Source organism: Lepidochelys kempii, chromosome 1 (assembly GCF_965140285.1).
Source record: "Lepidochelys kempii isolate rLepKem1 chromosome 1, rLepKem1.hap1, whole genome shotgun sequence".
NCBI lineage: Eukaryota > Metazoa > Chordata > Testudines > Cheloniidae > Lepidochelys > Lepidochelys kempii.
Window position 1 is genome coordinate 297,353,962 of NC_136380.1, and position 12,804 is coordinate 297,366,765.

The 12,804-nt window shown below is 45.5% G+C and overlaps 1 protein-coding gene across 1 annotated transcript in view; it reads left to right on the forward strand.

The window, feature by feature from the left end:
• Positions 1 to 1,022: 1,022 nt before the first annotated feature.
• ADAMTS20 (ADAM metallopeptidase with thrombospondin type 1 motif 20) overlaps positions 1,023 to 12,804 on the forward strand; it is a 170,211-nt gene continuing 158,429 nt past the window's right edge. Inside the window, exons 1-2 of the mRNA XM_073331555.2 lie at positions 1,023 to 1,113; positions 2,098 to 2,444. Of these exons, the coding sequence (XP_073187656.2) occupies positions 1,023 to 1,113; positions 2,098 to 2,444 (438 nt within the window). The remainder of the gene's footprint in view (positions 1,114 to 2,097; positions 2,445 to 12,804) is intronic.

The window sequence follows — 12,804 nt, forward strand, 5'->3', positions numbered from 1 at the left end:
AAAAAGTTGAACTTCCAGGCTTTTCAAGTGTTTGTGTTTTGTAGACTAGGACAATGGGCTCTGAGTACATTTCTTATTGACACATATTTCCGGGCTTACCTCTAGAGTCACAAAAAGTTTTGGCTGAGGATTGTATGTTTTTGGTTGGCGAAGGCATGAAAGCACTTTGAGATGAACTCTTATGTGTAGTTTCAGAGTAGCAGCCGTGTTAGTCTGTATTCACAAAAAGAAAAGGAGGACTTGTGGCACCTTAGAGACTAACAAATTTATTTGAGCATAAGCTTTCGGGTGCCCTACAGCTCACTTCATCGGAGGGGGTTGTGGGAGGCAGGCTGAGTGTGGTGCGTACCCCCCCCCCCCCACATACTGTAGCTCACAAAAGCTTATGCTCAAATAAATTTGTTAGTCTCTAAGGTGCCACAAGTCCTCCTTTTCTTCTTATGTGTAGGTTTCTGTAGTTGGGAGTGATTATTATTATTCATTACACTTTGCGGTGCCTGATTGTGTCAGACAGCAAGAGAGAGAGTGTGTGTGTGTGTGTGTGTGTGAGATGGAGTGGCTGGAGTGAGCCGGCTCCACTCATTGGCCAGGTCCCTGCCCCAAGGGGGCGGGCAGTCTCTTTGATCGGGGGTCCTGGGATGGCCATGGACTGAGTGAAGCTGGCATGCTGCTCCTCGCTTCCCCACAGGCTGCGGGAGGAGGGGAAGAACCGCCCTCGCCCACCCCGGCGCAGAGAGCGAGCCGAGAGCGAATGCCAGAGTGCAGGCGGGGGGGAGCCGGGAAGGGGCTGCGGAGCGGGCAGCGTTCTGAAGGGGTAGCGGGGAAGCCGGGAAAGGAAGAGACAACGCAGGGGACCAGGGTGGGCGCCAGGAACATGAAAGAGCCGAGCCGTGCGGGGTCGGCCCAGCCGGGTGGCGGCTGCGGCTGCTGAAGCGGGCGCTGCTGCTGGAGCAGCGGCGGCGCGGGGGGGGGGGCGCGGGGGGGCGGGGGAGCTCCGCGGCGGGGCGCCCCCGGAGCGAGCCATGCGGGTTGCGAAGTGGCTAGCGGGTCTGCTGTGCCCGCTCTCCCTTCTCATCACCAAGTCCTGGGAAGTCCGGTTTCACCCCTCGCAAGGTAAACAGGCGGCAACAAAGAAGGCTGGGCTCGGCCCCGAGCGGCGGGGCGTCCCCGGGCAGCTGGAGGTGACACCGCGGCGCGGTGCTTTCGAGGAACGCGGCGCCCGGGTGGTGGTGGCGGGGCGCACGCGGAGGGAAATCCCGGCTCCCTGGAGGGCGCTGGGAATGGTGCCGCTGATGTCAGGGGGGCCGGGGTTTCACCCCCCGTTTGTAAGTGCAGGGAAGGAGGGAGGGGTGTGGGGGGGTGTGTGTGTGTGTGTGTTCAGCACGTGCCCGGGTGCGTGTGTGGGGGGCCACGCGTGTGAGTGTGGAGCGCATATTCGTGTGTGTTTGTGCGGTGTGTGTAACTGGAATGGGGGGAGGGGGTGAAAAGGAGAGAGGGGTTGTGTGTGCCCTGAATGTGTGGGGCGCAAAACGGAGTGGGAGTGAACGTGTAGTACCTCGTGTCAGTGGGGGGGCATCTGTGGGGAGGCTGTGGAGCCTAGGTTGGCGGGGTGGGTCAGTAGGGACTGTGTGGCATAGGGTCTGTGAGTTGGGTTGTGGGAGGCAGGCTGAGTGTGGTGCATTACCCCCCCCCCCCACACACACACTGTATGTGAATGGCACTGACTTGCGCCTCTGCTTTTTACCATGGGCATGTCAATGGAAAGGAGGCACACAGGGCAGTCTTCAGCCTCCTGCTAAGCATGCTGGGGGTCGGGGGGGGGCACACAGTGTGTGGGGGTGTAGGAGGCCGGTCGTGTGTACGGTAGTGGGAGCTGGTACCTACAGTATGTACGAGTGTTTGGAGTGTGTATGCACTGATAATGTATGTCTCCTGGAGAGGAGACACAGGAGGGATTCCTTTGGAGACCCAAAGTCTCCTTCCTGACCCATGTCTCCTCAAGTAAGGCAGCTGCATGTTAGTGGGCAAATTTTGGATAAAAGTGTGGCTTATTTCCACACTATTTGGTAAGGATGGCTCTCTTTCTTCCTGTTGCAGAGACCTTAGTGAAGGAACTCTCTTCCTACGAGATAGTCACACCTACCCGAGTGAATGAATTTGGAGACGTTTTCCCTCACACACATCACTTCAGGAGGAGGAAAAGGAGCTTGGAGGCACCAGGGGAGCCTGCTGCTTTCAGGACACATTACCAGCTCAATGCTTATGGGCAGCTCTTCCAACTGAACTTGAGCACTGATGCAGGATTCATTGCTGCTCATTATAAAGTGATGCATGTGGGGTCCCCACAGGAGCAGCCCTCCTCTGACTTGCGCCACTGCTTCTACCGGGGGCATGTCAATGCACAGGAGACACATACGGCTGTCTTCAGCCTCTGTGGTGGCCTGGTAAGCATGCTGGTTATTGCTTCCTATTCTCCTTCATTCATTTCTTTCCCTGTTTGAAAGAGGCTCCTTTGCAGCAGAGCTCAGTCTGAAATTCTCAAGCATTATTCGAGGTAGCTGGTCATGCCAGGAGTATGTGTAGGTGTTGGCACTGTGTTGTATTGATGATTCTTTTTTGGTGAGCTATACGCATGCCATTTTCATAAGATCTGCTACTGGCATATTATAGGATTGTTTGGTATGGCATTTTAACACAGAAAAAACTCTGCCTCAGAAATACAATAAACCAGTGTTTTGATTAAGTGATGCTGTAAATCAGCATTAAACATTATATATGTACAGACGGGTAAGAAGTCAGGACTAGTGATGTGGTGTCCTGGGATAGTACAGGCACTAGCCTTTCCCTGGCTATTTCTTCGTCTGCTTCCACAAATGCTGTAGGACAAGAAGATGAAGAAGAGAAGCTCCCAGTGTTCCCTGTGCCACAATCATCCAAATCTTCTGCATTGAAGTAAATAAAAAAACCTTCTGTTGACTTCAGTGAGAACAGAATTAGGCCACGTATATACTGAGCTCATGAGAGCCATAAAGCTAAGTAGATTTGTTTTATTTACTCTTCTGATTCCCACCCTGGGCTACAAAATATGAGAACTGGCCTTTTCTTCTTTATTTACAAATCACAAACTACCCAACACTCTTTGAAGATGTACACTGGCTTCTTCTTTTGCCACTTTTGTCAATTTCTTGTTTTTTCACTGTGATAATACTGCTTTATATTAAAACGAGGATGACATTATAAAGCAGTTATTTAAGTTATCCTGTCTAATATTTGGTATTTTATAGATCAAGCATTCTAAACTTGTAATGATAAAATTGTATCTCAGAGCTTTTTAATATCAAGTAGTACGTATTGACACAGAGTATATTTTTGTTTTAGTTAAACCAAACCAAACCAAAAAAAACCACTTAGAACATATTGCAGATGTGGTAAAGGAGTAAGATATAGGGCTTATCTACATTTAAAACACTACAGCAGCGTGCTGCTCTTCAGTGAAGACGCTACCTGTGTCGACGAGAGGGATTATCCCATCAGCATAGGTATTCCACCTCCTCGAGAGGCGGTTTAACTGAGGTGTTATGGGGTCTGGATTTTTTTACACCTCTGAGTGATGTAGTTACACCAACCTAATTTCCAAGTGTAGACTAGGCCATAGAGTGAGGGCTGTTATGTTCAATAGACCTGCCATCCAAGCACAATGTTATAAAACATTTCCCTTTAAAAATATGATTGTGTAATTGCTGCTATGTTAATTTAGGACTAGATTGTGTACAGGCCTAGTCCCGTGCTGCCATGCATGCAAGTAGAAGGAGTAAGGCTTTTAGGTCTGGGCATTGGGGGCACAAGGGCTGCATATACTATACTCTTCCCTACGAGCACTTGAGCAAGGAAGATGCAGAAAATAGAGCAGAGCTAGCTGGATGTGAGTGGGGGGATTATGCAGCAATTTACAAAAGGCTGACAAATAGCATACTCCCTTCTGCGACAGTGTTAAAAGGGGAGCCCCAGAGGAAACTATACTTCAGAGGGGTGTCTTTGCTCAATTCCTTCCATGTGCTCCTTTTGGGATGGTGTAACTATGTGCTATTGTATACTCAGACCTGAGCCTGCAGACTTGGTCTAGCCCTAAAACATTGACTATTTGAGCTGAAAAAGTAAACGGTCTAGACCAGAGACTGTTTTCATGTGCATATCCAATCTTGCTTTTGAAGCATCCCTAATAAATACTGATGTACATCATAAAAAATGAAAAACCAACTCCACCCAAAACTCTACCAAAACAAAACACTATATTGCACGTACAATTCTCCCTCTTGGGAGAGGATGAGAAGTTCATCATGTTTAATGTTTTATTGAAAGGTGCTCAGACTAGATTGGTATAATAAGCTGCAGCAAATAGATCTTTCTCCTTTTACAGTTTTCATTATCTAGGAACTCCCATCCCATGTAAAGCAGTTTTTCACTACTTGAAGGGACATCACTAACCTGAAAGGCACAACTATCTGAAATATTTGTACCTATTGTATTTATAAATAATATGTAAGCTTATTGGAACTGAAAGAAGTTAGTGAAAAATATTTTTCTCAGTTTTTTAGTTTATTTGTGTTGTATAGTCAACAGCCAGTCTTTGTCATGTATAGTTTTAAATGGGACTAATCATGGAGAAAGTACTACTGTGAGTAAGGATAGTAGAATTTAGCCCTTAGTTATTTTATAACCCTTTATTGTAATTATATTGGGACAAATCCTGTCTCTTAGTGGGACCCATTTTCTCCATGTTAAACCCAGTTACTTGAGCCTGGCATGTGGAAGTGAAAGGTGCGGGAGAATTTCCCTCATTGCAATTCCCAAGAAATTAGAAGTGAGTGAAGTTTGAAAGGCTGTTTTGAGCCAAGTGATGACAGTTATGTTCTCCAGTTTCATATGCTTCAGGGGAACTGCTATGGACCAATGCTGTAAAAGTTAAGGGGAAAAAACAGGACTTAAAAATGCTACAGGAAAATTAAAATTTTTTTTAAAAATTGCTCTGAAGATGTATACAATGTACCCGAGAGTGATCAGAAGTTTAGTTGGTAAACCAGGTCTCAATACCCACTTAATCTCTTTGGCATCTTTCTCCACTTCCCTGACTTCATCCACATCCTTCAGTACTGCCTCCTAAGTTCCTACCCTCTTCCTGTTTGCATCCCTGACTCCAGTCACCCTCTCAAGCTTCTGCTGCTCTTTCTGACCTCCGTGTAAGCTGCTCCCAAGAGCATATATGGTTGCACAGTACCCAGGGAATGTTGCTTAAAGGCTGTTGACAAATTGTGTGCACTTTTGATGTGTTACATGGCAGAACTTTCACTAGGTTCAGGGATGTAAATGGCAGGGGGAGGTTAAGAGGTTATTAGGGAGTTTGTAATAATTGCAGGAGAGAATCTATAATTAGGAAAGTTGGGGATGCAGTCAAAGGCAGGAGGTTAAGTGGGCTCACAGTTGGACTTCTGATCACTTGCAAGCAGACAATTTACATCTTTTGAGTCATTTCTAAAATTTCAAACTTTATTTTCGTAAGTTCTATTTCTTTGTTTTTGTTTTTACTTTTACTGCATTAGTCAATTTTAGCTTCCTACAAGAGTGGGAAACAAGGTCTCCTGTGGATGTCACTGGCTGCATGTGGACCAAAGTGGCCTCTCAAACATTATCCAGACAGGAAAAAACAAAAGAGGTAAAAATTCATTTAATTTTACAAGTTGATTGAGAAATACAGGGAAATACTATTGAAAAGAATATTTCAATATAGTAGATGACACCGTTATTTAATAATCATGACTGGAGTGAGTCTTCAATTCAAGGTAGCTCCTATCTAAAGAAAAAGTGAGAATTAAAAAAAAATTAAACTATTTAATGCTGTAGAAACAGTAGGCTCAGCCCCTTGAGGAGAATTGTGTTGTTCTTGAGACAGACACAGGGATATGTTGTTGGACTCTAGCGAGATATAAACCATTTTCCGCAGCTGGAAGGATGGGTTGGCCAATCTTTTGCCAAATGTTATCCCCTTCTTTCATTGCAGAGGACTCCAAATCCAGCATGGTTCTATTGTGGGGTTGTATGTGTGGGAAGGGAGTATATGTAGGGATACGTGGAGCCTTTTTGCAGGTGCAGTCCTTGTATGTAGTACAGATCCCAGCTTGTCTCTGCCACACCCAAACTCTGCTGAACATAAAGCCACTGGATCTTCTGTTACATGAAGCATAGAAAAACAGAAGTGGTAAGGACTAAAGCAGTGTCAGGTGTGTAATAGTCTTCAGAGTAACTTAATTGTCACCTCTGTCACTTAAGCAGAGAATTTTTTTCAGACCCTTCTGGTAACGCCCCTCTTCTCCACACTAAATGTGGCTATTCTGATTTTGGGAGAGGGGGGAGAATTTGGGCCCAAGCGTTGATCTCCAGAACTTACTCAGTGCAAGAGGTTTTGTTTGTTTTGTTTTAATAGGGGGTGGGTGGATCACCTTTCTGGGGATTCTGAAAACAATTGTGTCTGCTACTAAGTAGGAGTGTAGTAGCTTCTTTTCAAGAAAAGTAAACAGTCCTGGAATTTGTTTTACTGAAGTGTTATTTTTAATTATATTTGGTTAAAAATTGGATGGCCGTCAGAAACTGGTACTAACATATGCCAGTGGTTAGACTCATCTGGAATTACATTATACAGATAACAGCCCACTGGTATTTGGTTTTTCCCTCTTTAATGTAGTTAAAGTACAACAGTACTAGTGAGTTGGAATAAATTGGGTTTTCAAAGAAAACTTTTACAGTGCTTGTCACTGGATGCTAAATTTTCCTTTTAGGTAACATTTAATTTTAACTAATAGTTACTTCCTAACTCTGAAGAAGAGATCAGTGTGCAGAAGCTCAGTTAAGCATATAACGTACATGAGCATCAGTATTATATCATGTAACCCTTCTACCCATCAAAGTTGGCAGCAACAAGGGCCGGGTTCAGTATCTAGGGGTTCCTTCCAATAACACAATGCAAAACCGGCTCGAGCCCCCACCCAGTGACCTGGGACAAATATTTACCACCCCTGCTGAGCGCCTCCAAGAGGCAATACTTCCCCTCTCGCAAGCACAGAGTCTGAGTGTAGCAAAAGCCTTTTAATAACAGAGAGAAACAATGTGGCATTATGTTGGGGAAACACCACCAACAGGATTCCTAACACAACCCATGAGCAAAAAAACCCACCCCAAGCAAATTGGGGTGTGTCCTTTCCCTTTGGTTCTTGAGTCCCGCAAAGTCACCCAAAGTCCCAAAAGTCCAACAACCCAGAAGTCTCTGTCCCTGGTCAGTGCAGCCCCAGAGTTCGAAAGTTTATCTGCAGAGTTTTACCTCCCGACCTGGGTGGAGATGGGGAGGGAGTGGGGGTTAAGGGGCACCTTACGTGATCCAAAGCCGATTGCCCACCTCTCCATGGAGCTCTGCTCCACCCTGCCAGCCATCCCACAAATTGCTCCGCTCTGCCAGCTACCCCCATGAGCTGCTCCAGCCATCCCACAAACTACTCCGCTCCACCAGCCGCTCCGCTCTGCCAGCCGTCCCATGAGCCGCTCCAGCTGTCTCGCAAACTGCTCCGCAATATATCTTCAGGCTCCCCAGTACTTAACACTACACTCAGTGATTTCAGCTCTTAGTAAGTTTAGCTCTTTTGTGATTTCAGCTTTTAGTAGCGGAGCCTCAGTGCTGGTGCACCATAGGCCCAAAGCAAATTCAGCTCAGCAGCGTGTAACTAGACTGCTAATAGAATCAAAATTAGCTCTGATATTCCACAGTAGAGAGAGGAGAAAGTGCAATTAGCATATAAGGCTCTTACCAGGGGGCTATACCACCAGATACTAATACCTGTCCCCAGCCTCTCACAATTCACTGAGTTTTGGGACCCATGTCCCTTGCCTAGCGAGTGCTACGTAGTTGATGGCAAGTCCCTCCATCATAACAAAAGGCCAAGTACAGTTCCACTGTCCTTGATTCACATAATCAGGATAATAATTTATTTTTCCTGCCCCAATAACAGAGAAACTGGGGATCCCATAGCAGCCAAAGTGACCATTTGGGCAGCTATGGGCTCATGCTAGGGGGGGGGGTGGGTGTGCATATGCAAATGAAATCAGTCCCTGATGTTCTTTTCCACAACTTGCCACAACTCACCACCAGATGTCAGGGTGGAGCTCATCCTGACTCCGCTTACAATCAGATGGGGAAAAGATAGGAAAAATGTTACCAACTGTCAACAATTGACAAACAATCACTCTTTGGACAAATTTAATTGCTGCTGACAAACACTTAAACATTCTGAGTTCATTAGGAATCCTCTATTCTGGTAGATGAAGCTGTAACCCTAAATCTCCATAATATGTCACGGAAATACTTAAGTACTACTAGTATTGTCATCCCTCACCAACACAAATTGGCATAAGAGACAGGAATTTACTCACTGAGTAAAACTTAAGTATTGTTATGTTTATATGTAAGCAAAAAAGACAGGACAGGAATCTGTTCAAACTCTCCAGGCACTCAGTGCAATGAGAGAGAACTGGGAGTTGAATGCTTTATTTTTTCACTTGGATTTTTCAGTTGATTTTTTTCTCTGCTACTTTCTCCCTGATTCTCATAGTTTTGTCTTTTGTGCTCTCGCTTTTCCTTTCTTCAGCATGATTTCTCACTGACACTACTACTCACATACTCTGGCCTGCTTCCTGTTAACTTTCCCTCACTGTCCATTCTTGTAGACAAGGCCAATCTCTAACTAAATGGGTTTTGCATATGTCACACTTGAACAGCCATTTGTAACTAAGAGAATATTTTATTGACAACACAGTTGTCTCAAGGCTCCTCAGTCTCACTTTGCCTGTTTAAGCTCTCAGGTTTGCTTCACAATCTTTTGTTAGGCTCCCCCTCCGCCCCAGTCTAGTCAGGCATTCTACCTAAGGGGACATTTAAATGTGTGAAATAGAAGAATAGGAAAATTATTTAGTGCTCTTTATGACCATATCATGTGAGCATGTCTAACAGGATCTCTCTGCCTCTCATGGCAAAACTCAGTCATTGTGTATGGTGGCTTCTGAGTGATCAAAGGTATCTGCCTCAACTGAAATCAAGGAAGAGCAACCATTAACAGTTGAAGAACCAACAACTCATATGAACCTGTGACTCTAAAGTGAGACATGCCCTTAGAGCAGGGGTGGGCAAACTTTTTGGGCTGAGGGCCACATCTGGGTGGGGAAATTGTATGCAGGGCTGGGGCTAGGGTGTGGGGTGCGGGAGGGAGTGCAGGTTGTGGGAGGAGGTGCAGTGTGCAGGAATAGGCTCAGGGCAAGGGATTGGGTGCAGGAGGGGTGTGGAGTGCAGGAGGGGCTCAGCGCAGGGGTGCAGGAGGGGTGTGGACTGCGGGAGGGAGCTCAGGGCAGGGGGTTGGGGTTCAGGAGAGGTGCGGGGTGCTGCAGGGGGCTCAGAGCAGGGAGTTGGGGTGTAGGGTGCAGCAGGGGGCTCAGGGCAGGGGGTTGGGGTGTAGGGGGTGTTCAGGGGGCTTAGGGCAGGGAGTTGGGGGGGCAGGGTGCAGGAGGGTTTTGGGCTCCAGCTTGGCACCACTTACCTAAAGCAGCTCCGGGGTGGCAGCAGCTCGCACAGGAGCTAGGGCAGGCTCCCTGCATGCCTGCCCTGGCCTCACGCCGCGCCACTTTGGGAAGTGGCTGGCACCACGTCTCTGCGTGGCCCCTGGGGAAGTGGGGGGCACAGGGCTCTGCGCGCTGTCCTTGCCGCGCCTCCAAGTACCTCCCCCGAAGCTCCCATTGGCCGTGGTTCCCTGTTTCCGGCCAATGGGAGCTGCGGGGTGCAATGCCTGGAGGCAAGGGCAACGCGTGGAGCCCTCTGCACCCCCTTCCCTCCCGGGCCGCAGGGACCTGCGGCACCACAAGGGGCAATCCTGCGGGCTGGATCCGAAGCCCTGACGGGCCGGATCCAGCCTGCGGGACATAGTTTGCCCACCCCTGCCTTAGAGGCATGACTTTCTCCTCTTTTTCTCCCAGAGTTGTCTTTGATAGCTCACCTGCATTCTGGGCACCAAAGGCTTGAACTATCTCTTCTCCATCACAAACAAGAAAAAGATTTATTGTTAAAGCCACCTCAGTCTTGCTAGTCAAAGCTAAAATAGTGCCCACTCCTGTCCTATATCTTCTTAAATAACATAGGTCTCACTTCCAACGACTCAGTTCAGAGAAGCTAGGCTTCTGTTATCCCAGTTATTTAAGACAAACCTCATGTGTCCCCAAATGCTTCATGTAATATGGATATATCTGAACCTGATTTCTTTGAAGAGGACTCCTGTCCAAATTAGTTATTTTCCCCATCAAAATATACCTATCTTATACAAAAATATCTCTAAATTCTTAGTACAATGAATTCTTAGGACAAAATTGTACTTGATAATAGGTGGGTTGCATCTAATTCTTGTTTCACCCTCATGGATATAAGCTAACATTTTAGAAAGTAAAGTTGTGGACTCCTTATCATAAAGTAGATACCATAGTTGCAAATTGCTCTTGAAAATTCTCTCTTTTCTGATTGAGGGGAATGTCACACTCCAAACTCTCTAGGACAAACATGGACATATTCTCTGCAGAGATCCTATGAATTCTACTGTCACTGTCTTTCACCAATTTTATGCAACCACAACCTTGACTATGTATTGTTGAGCTTTCACCTCTGTATGTGACCCCTCTGAAAGTACACAGAGGGATTTCCACATACATCTTATATTGTATTGTGACACTTACATGATATATGTATTTATTTGGATTTGGACACCTATCCCAGGCTCTGAGTGCATTGACAAATCATTGTATAAACAGTTCATAATAAAAACAAGAAGAGCAGAACAGCAGCAAACCTCATCAGCCAGTCAGCAGGAAACAAAACTTCCACACTTCAGTTTTCCCCAAACTCCACACACCTTCTGCTCTCCCTGGACACATATGCAAATAGATAGTCTTTTAAGCATGCCACAAAGGTCAGCAAATTCTGGCAGCTATTATTATTTCAAACCATGAGGTGTGTGTGGGAGAGTGAATTCTACATCTGAGGTTCCCTCACAGAAAATGACCTGTCTGCAGACCTGCTCTTACAAACCAAAGGGATTTCAGCCTGAGTGCTACAGGTGATCTCAACTGCAGTATTTTCACACAGGAGAGATGCTGGCTCTCATACAGGCAGGTCCCAAACCTTTTCAGGCTTATAGGACTAAACTAACACGTTAAGTTTCACCAGCAAACCAACTAGTAGCCAATGGAGATCATAGAAGGTTGGTCTCATGTGCTCTTGGGGAGAGAGCCGCTTATTAAGCAGTCTATAACACATACTTCACTCACTTTAGCTTCCAGTTGATTTCAGATGTAGCCTTATGTAAAGTGTATTGCAGCAGACTGGATTATGGTAGCAAGGTCTGTAACTGTGAGAAGAGGTCACAATCTCCTGACTCACTGTATATTGAAAAAAGCAGTCCTAGTCACCACTGCTGTTTGATCATCTAAAAACAACTGAAAAGCTACCAGGACCTCAGAATTATGTACTGGAGTGGCACGGAGTGGATATGCGTCCTATCTCTCATCCCTAGCAAAGGGATCAATATAATCTTTGTCATATCTTCTGGTTACTTTGCCAACCTTATCATCGTCATCATCTCAATTTTATTAGTTTTGAACCACGACCAATTTGTGCTCCATGACACAATCTCTACCAGATACTGGGGGGGAGATACTTAATTATACCCTATGAGTCTCACAAACTGGAGATAGAAAACTGGTTGTGATCAGCATAATAAGACTTTAGAATCCAGTTCTTCTCACTAACTCTCCTAATAGTCCCATACACGATGAACAGGAGAAAGCTCTCCAACTGTTAGCCATCAGGATAGGGCTGTGTTTCTGTATTCTTCTTCCTCTAGTGAGAGTGTGAAGTGCCTCCACACAGATCCAGGAAGTTCTTGTTAAACAGTATTTGGGATATTTGAGTTGGTGACAGTTTATTAAATATTTTTGAAGGACAAAAGTCGGGGTATAAGTTCCACCAAAACATATTCATCCAAGAATATTAAAAGAATTGGCACAAGAAATTGCAAGCCCATTAGCAAGAATTTTTAATGAATCTGTAAACTCAGGGGTTGTACCGTATGATTGGAGAATTGCTAACATAGTTCCTATTTTTAAGAAAGGGAAAAAAAGTGATCCAAGTAATTATAGGCCTGTTAGTTTGACATCTGTAGTATGCAAGGTCTTGGAAAAAACTTTGAAGGAGAAGGTAGTTAAGGACATTGAAGTCAATGGTAAATGGGACAAAATACAACATGGTTTTACAAAAGGTAGATCGTGCCAAACCAACCTGATCTCCTTCTTTGAGAGAGTAACAGATTTTTTAGATAAAGGAAACGCAGTGGATCTAATTTACTTAGATTTTAGTAAGGCGTTTGATACTGTGCCACATGGGGAATTATTAGTTAAATTGGATAAGATGGGCATCAATAGGAAAATTGAAAGGTGGATAGGGAATTGGTTAAAGGGGAGACTACAACGGGTCCTACTGAAAGGTGAACTGTCAAGTTGGAAGGAGGTTACCAGTGGAGTTCCTCAAGGATCAGTTTTGGGACCAATCTTATTTAATCTTTTCATTACTGACCTGGGCACAAAAAGTGGGAGTGTGCTAATAAAGTTTGCAGATGATACAAAGCTGGGAGGTATTGCTAATTTAGAGAAGGACAGGGATACCCTACAGGAGGA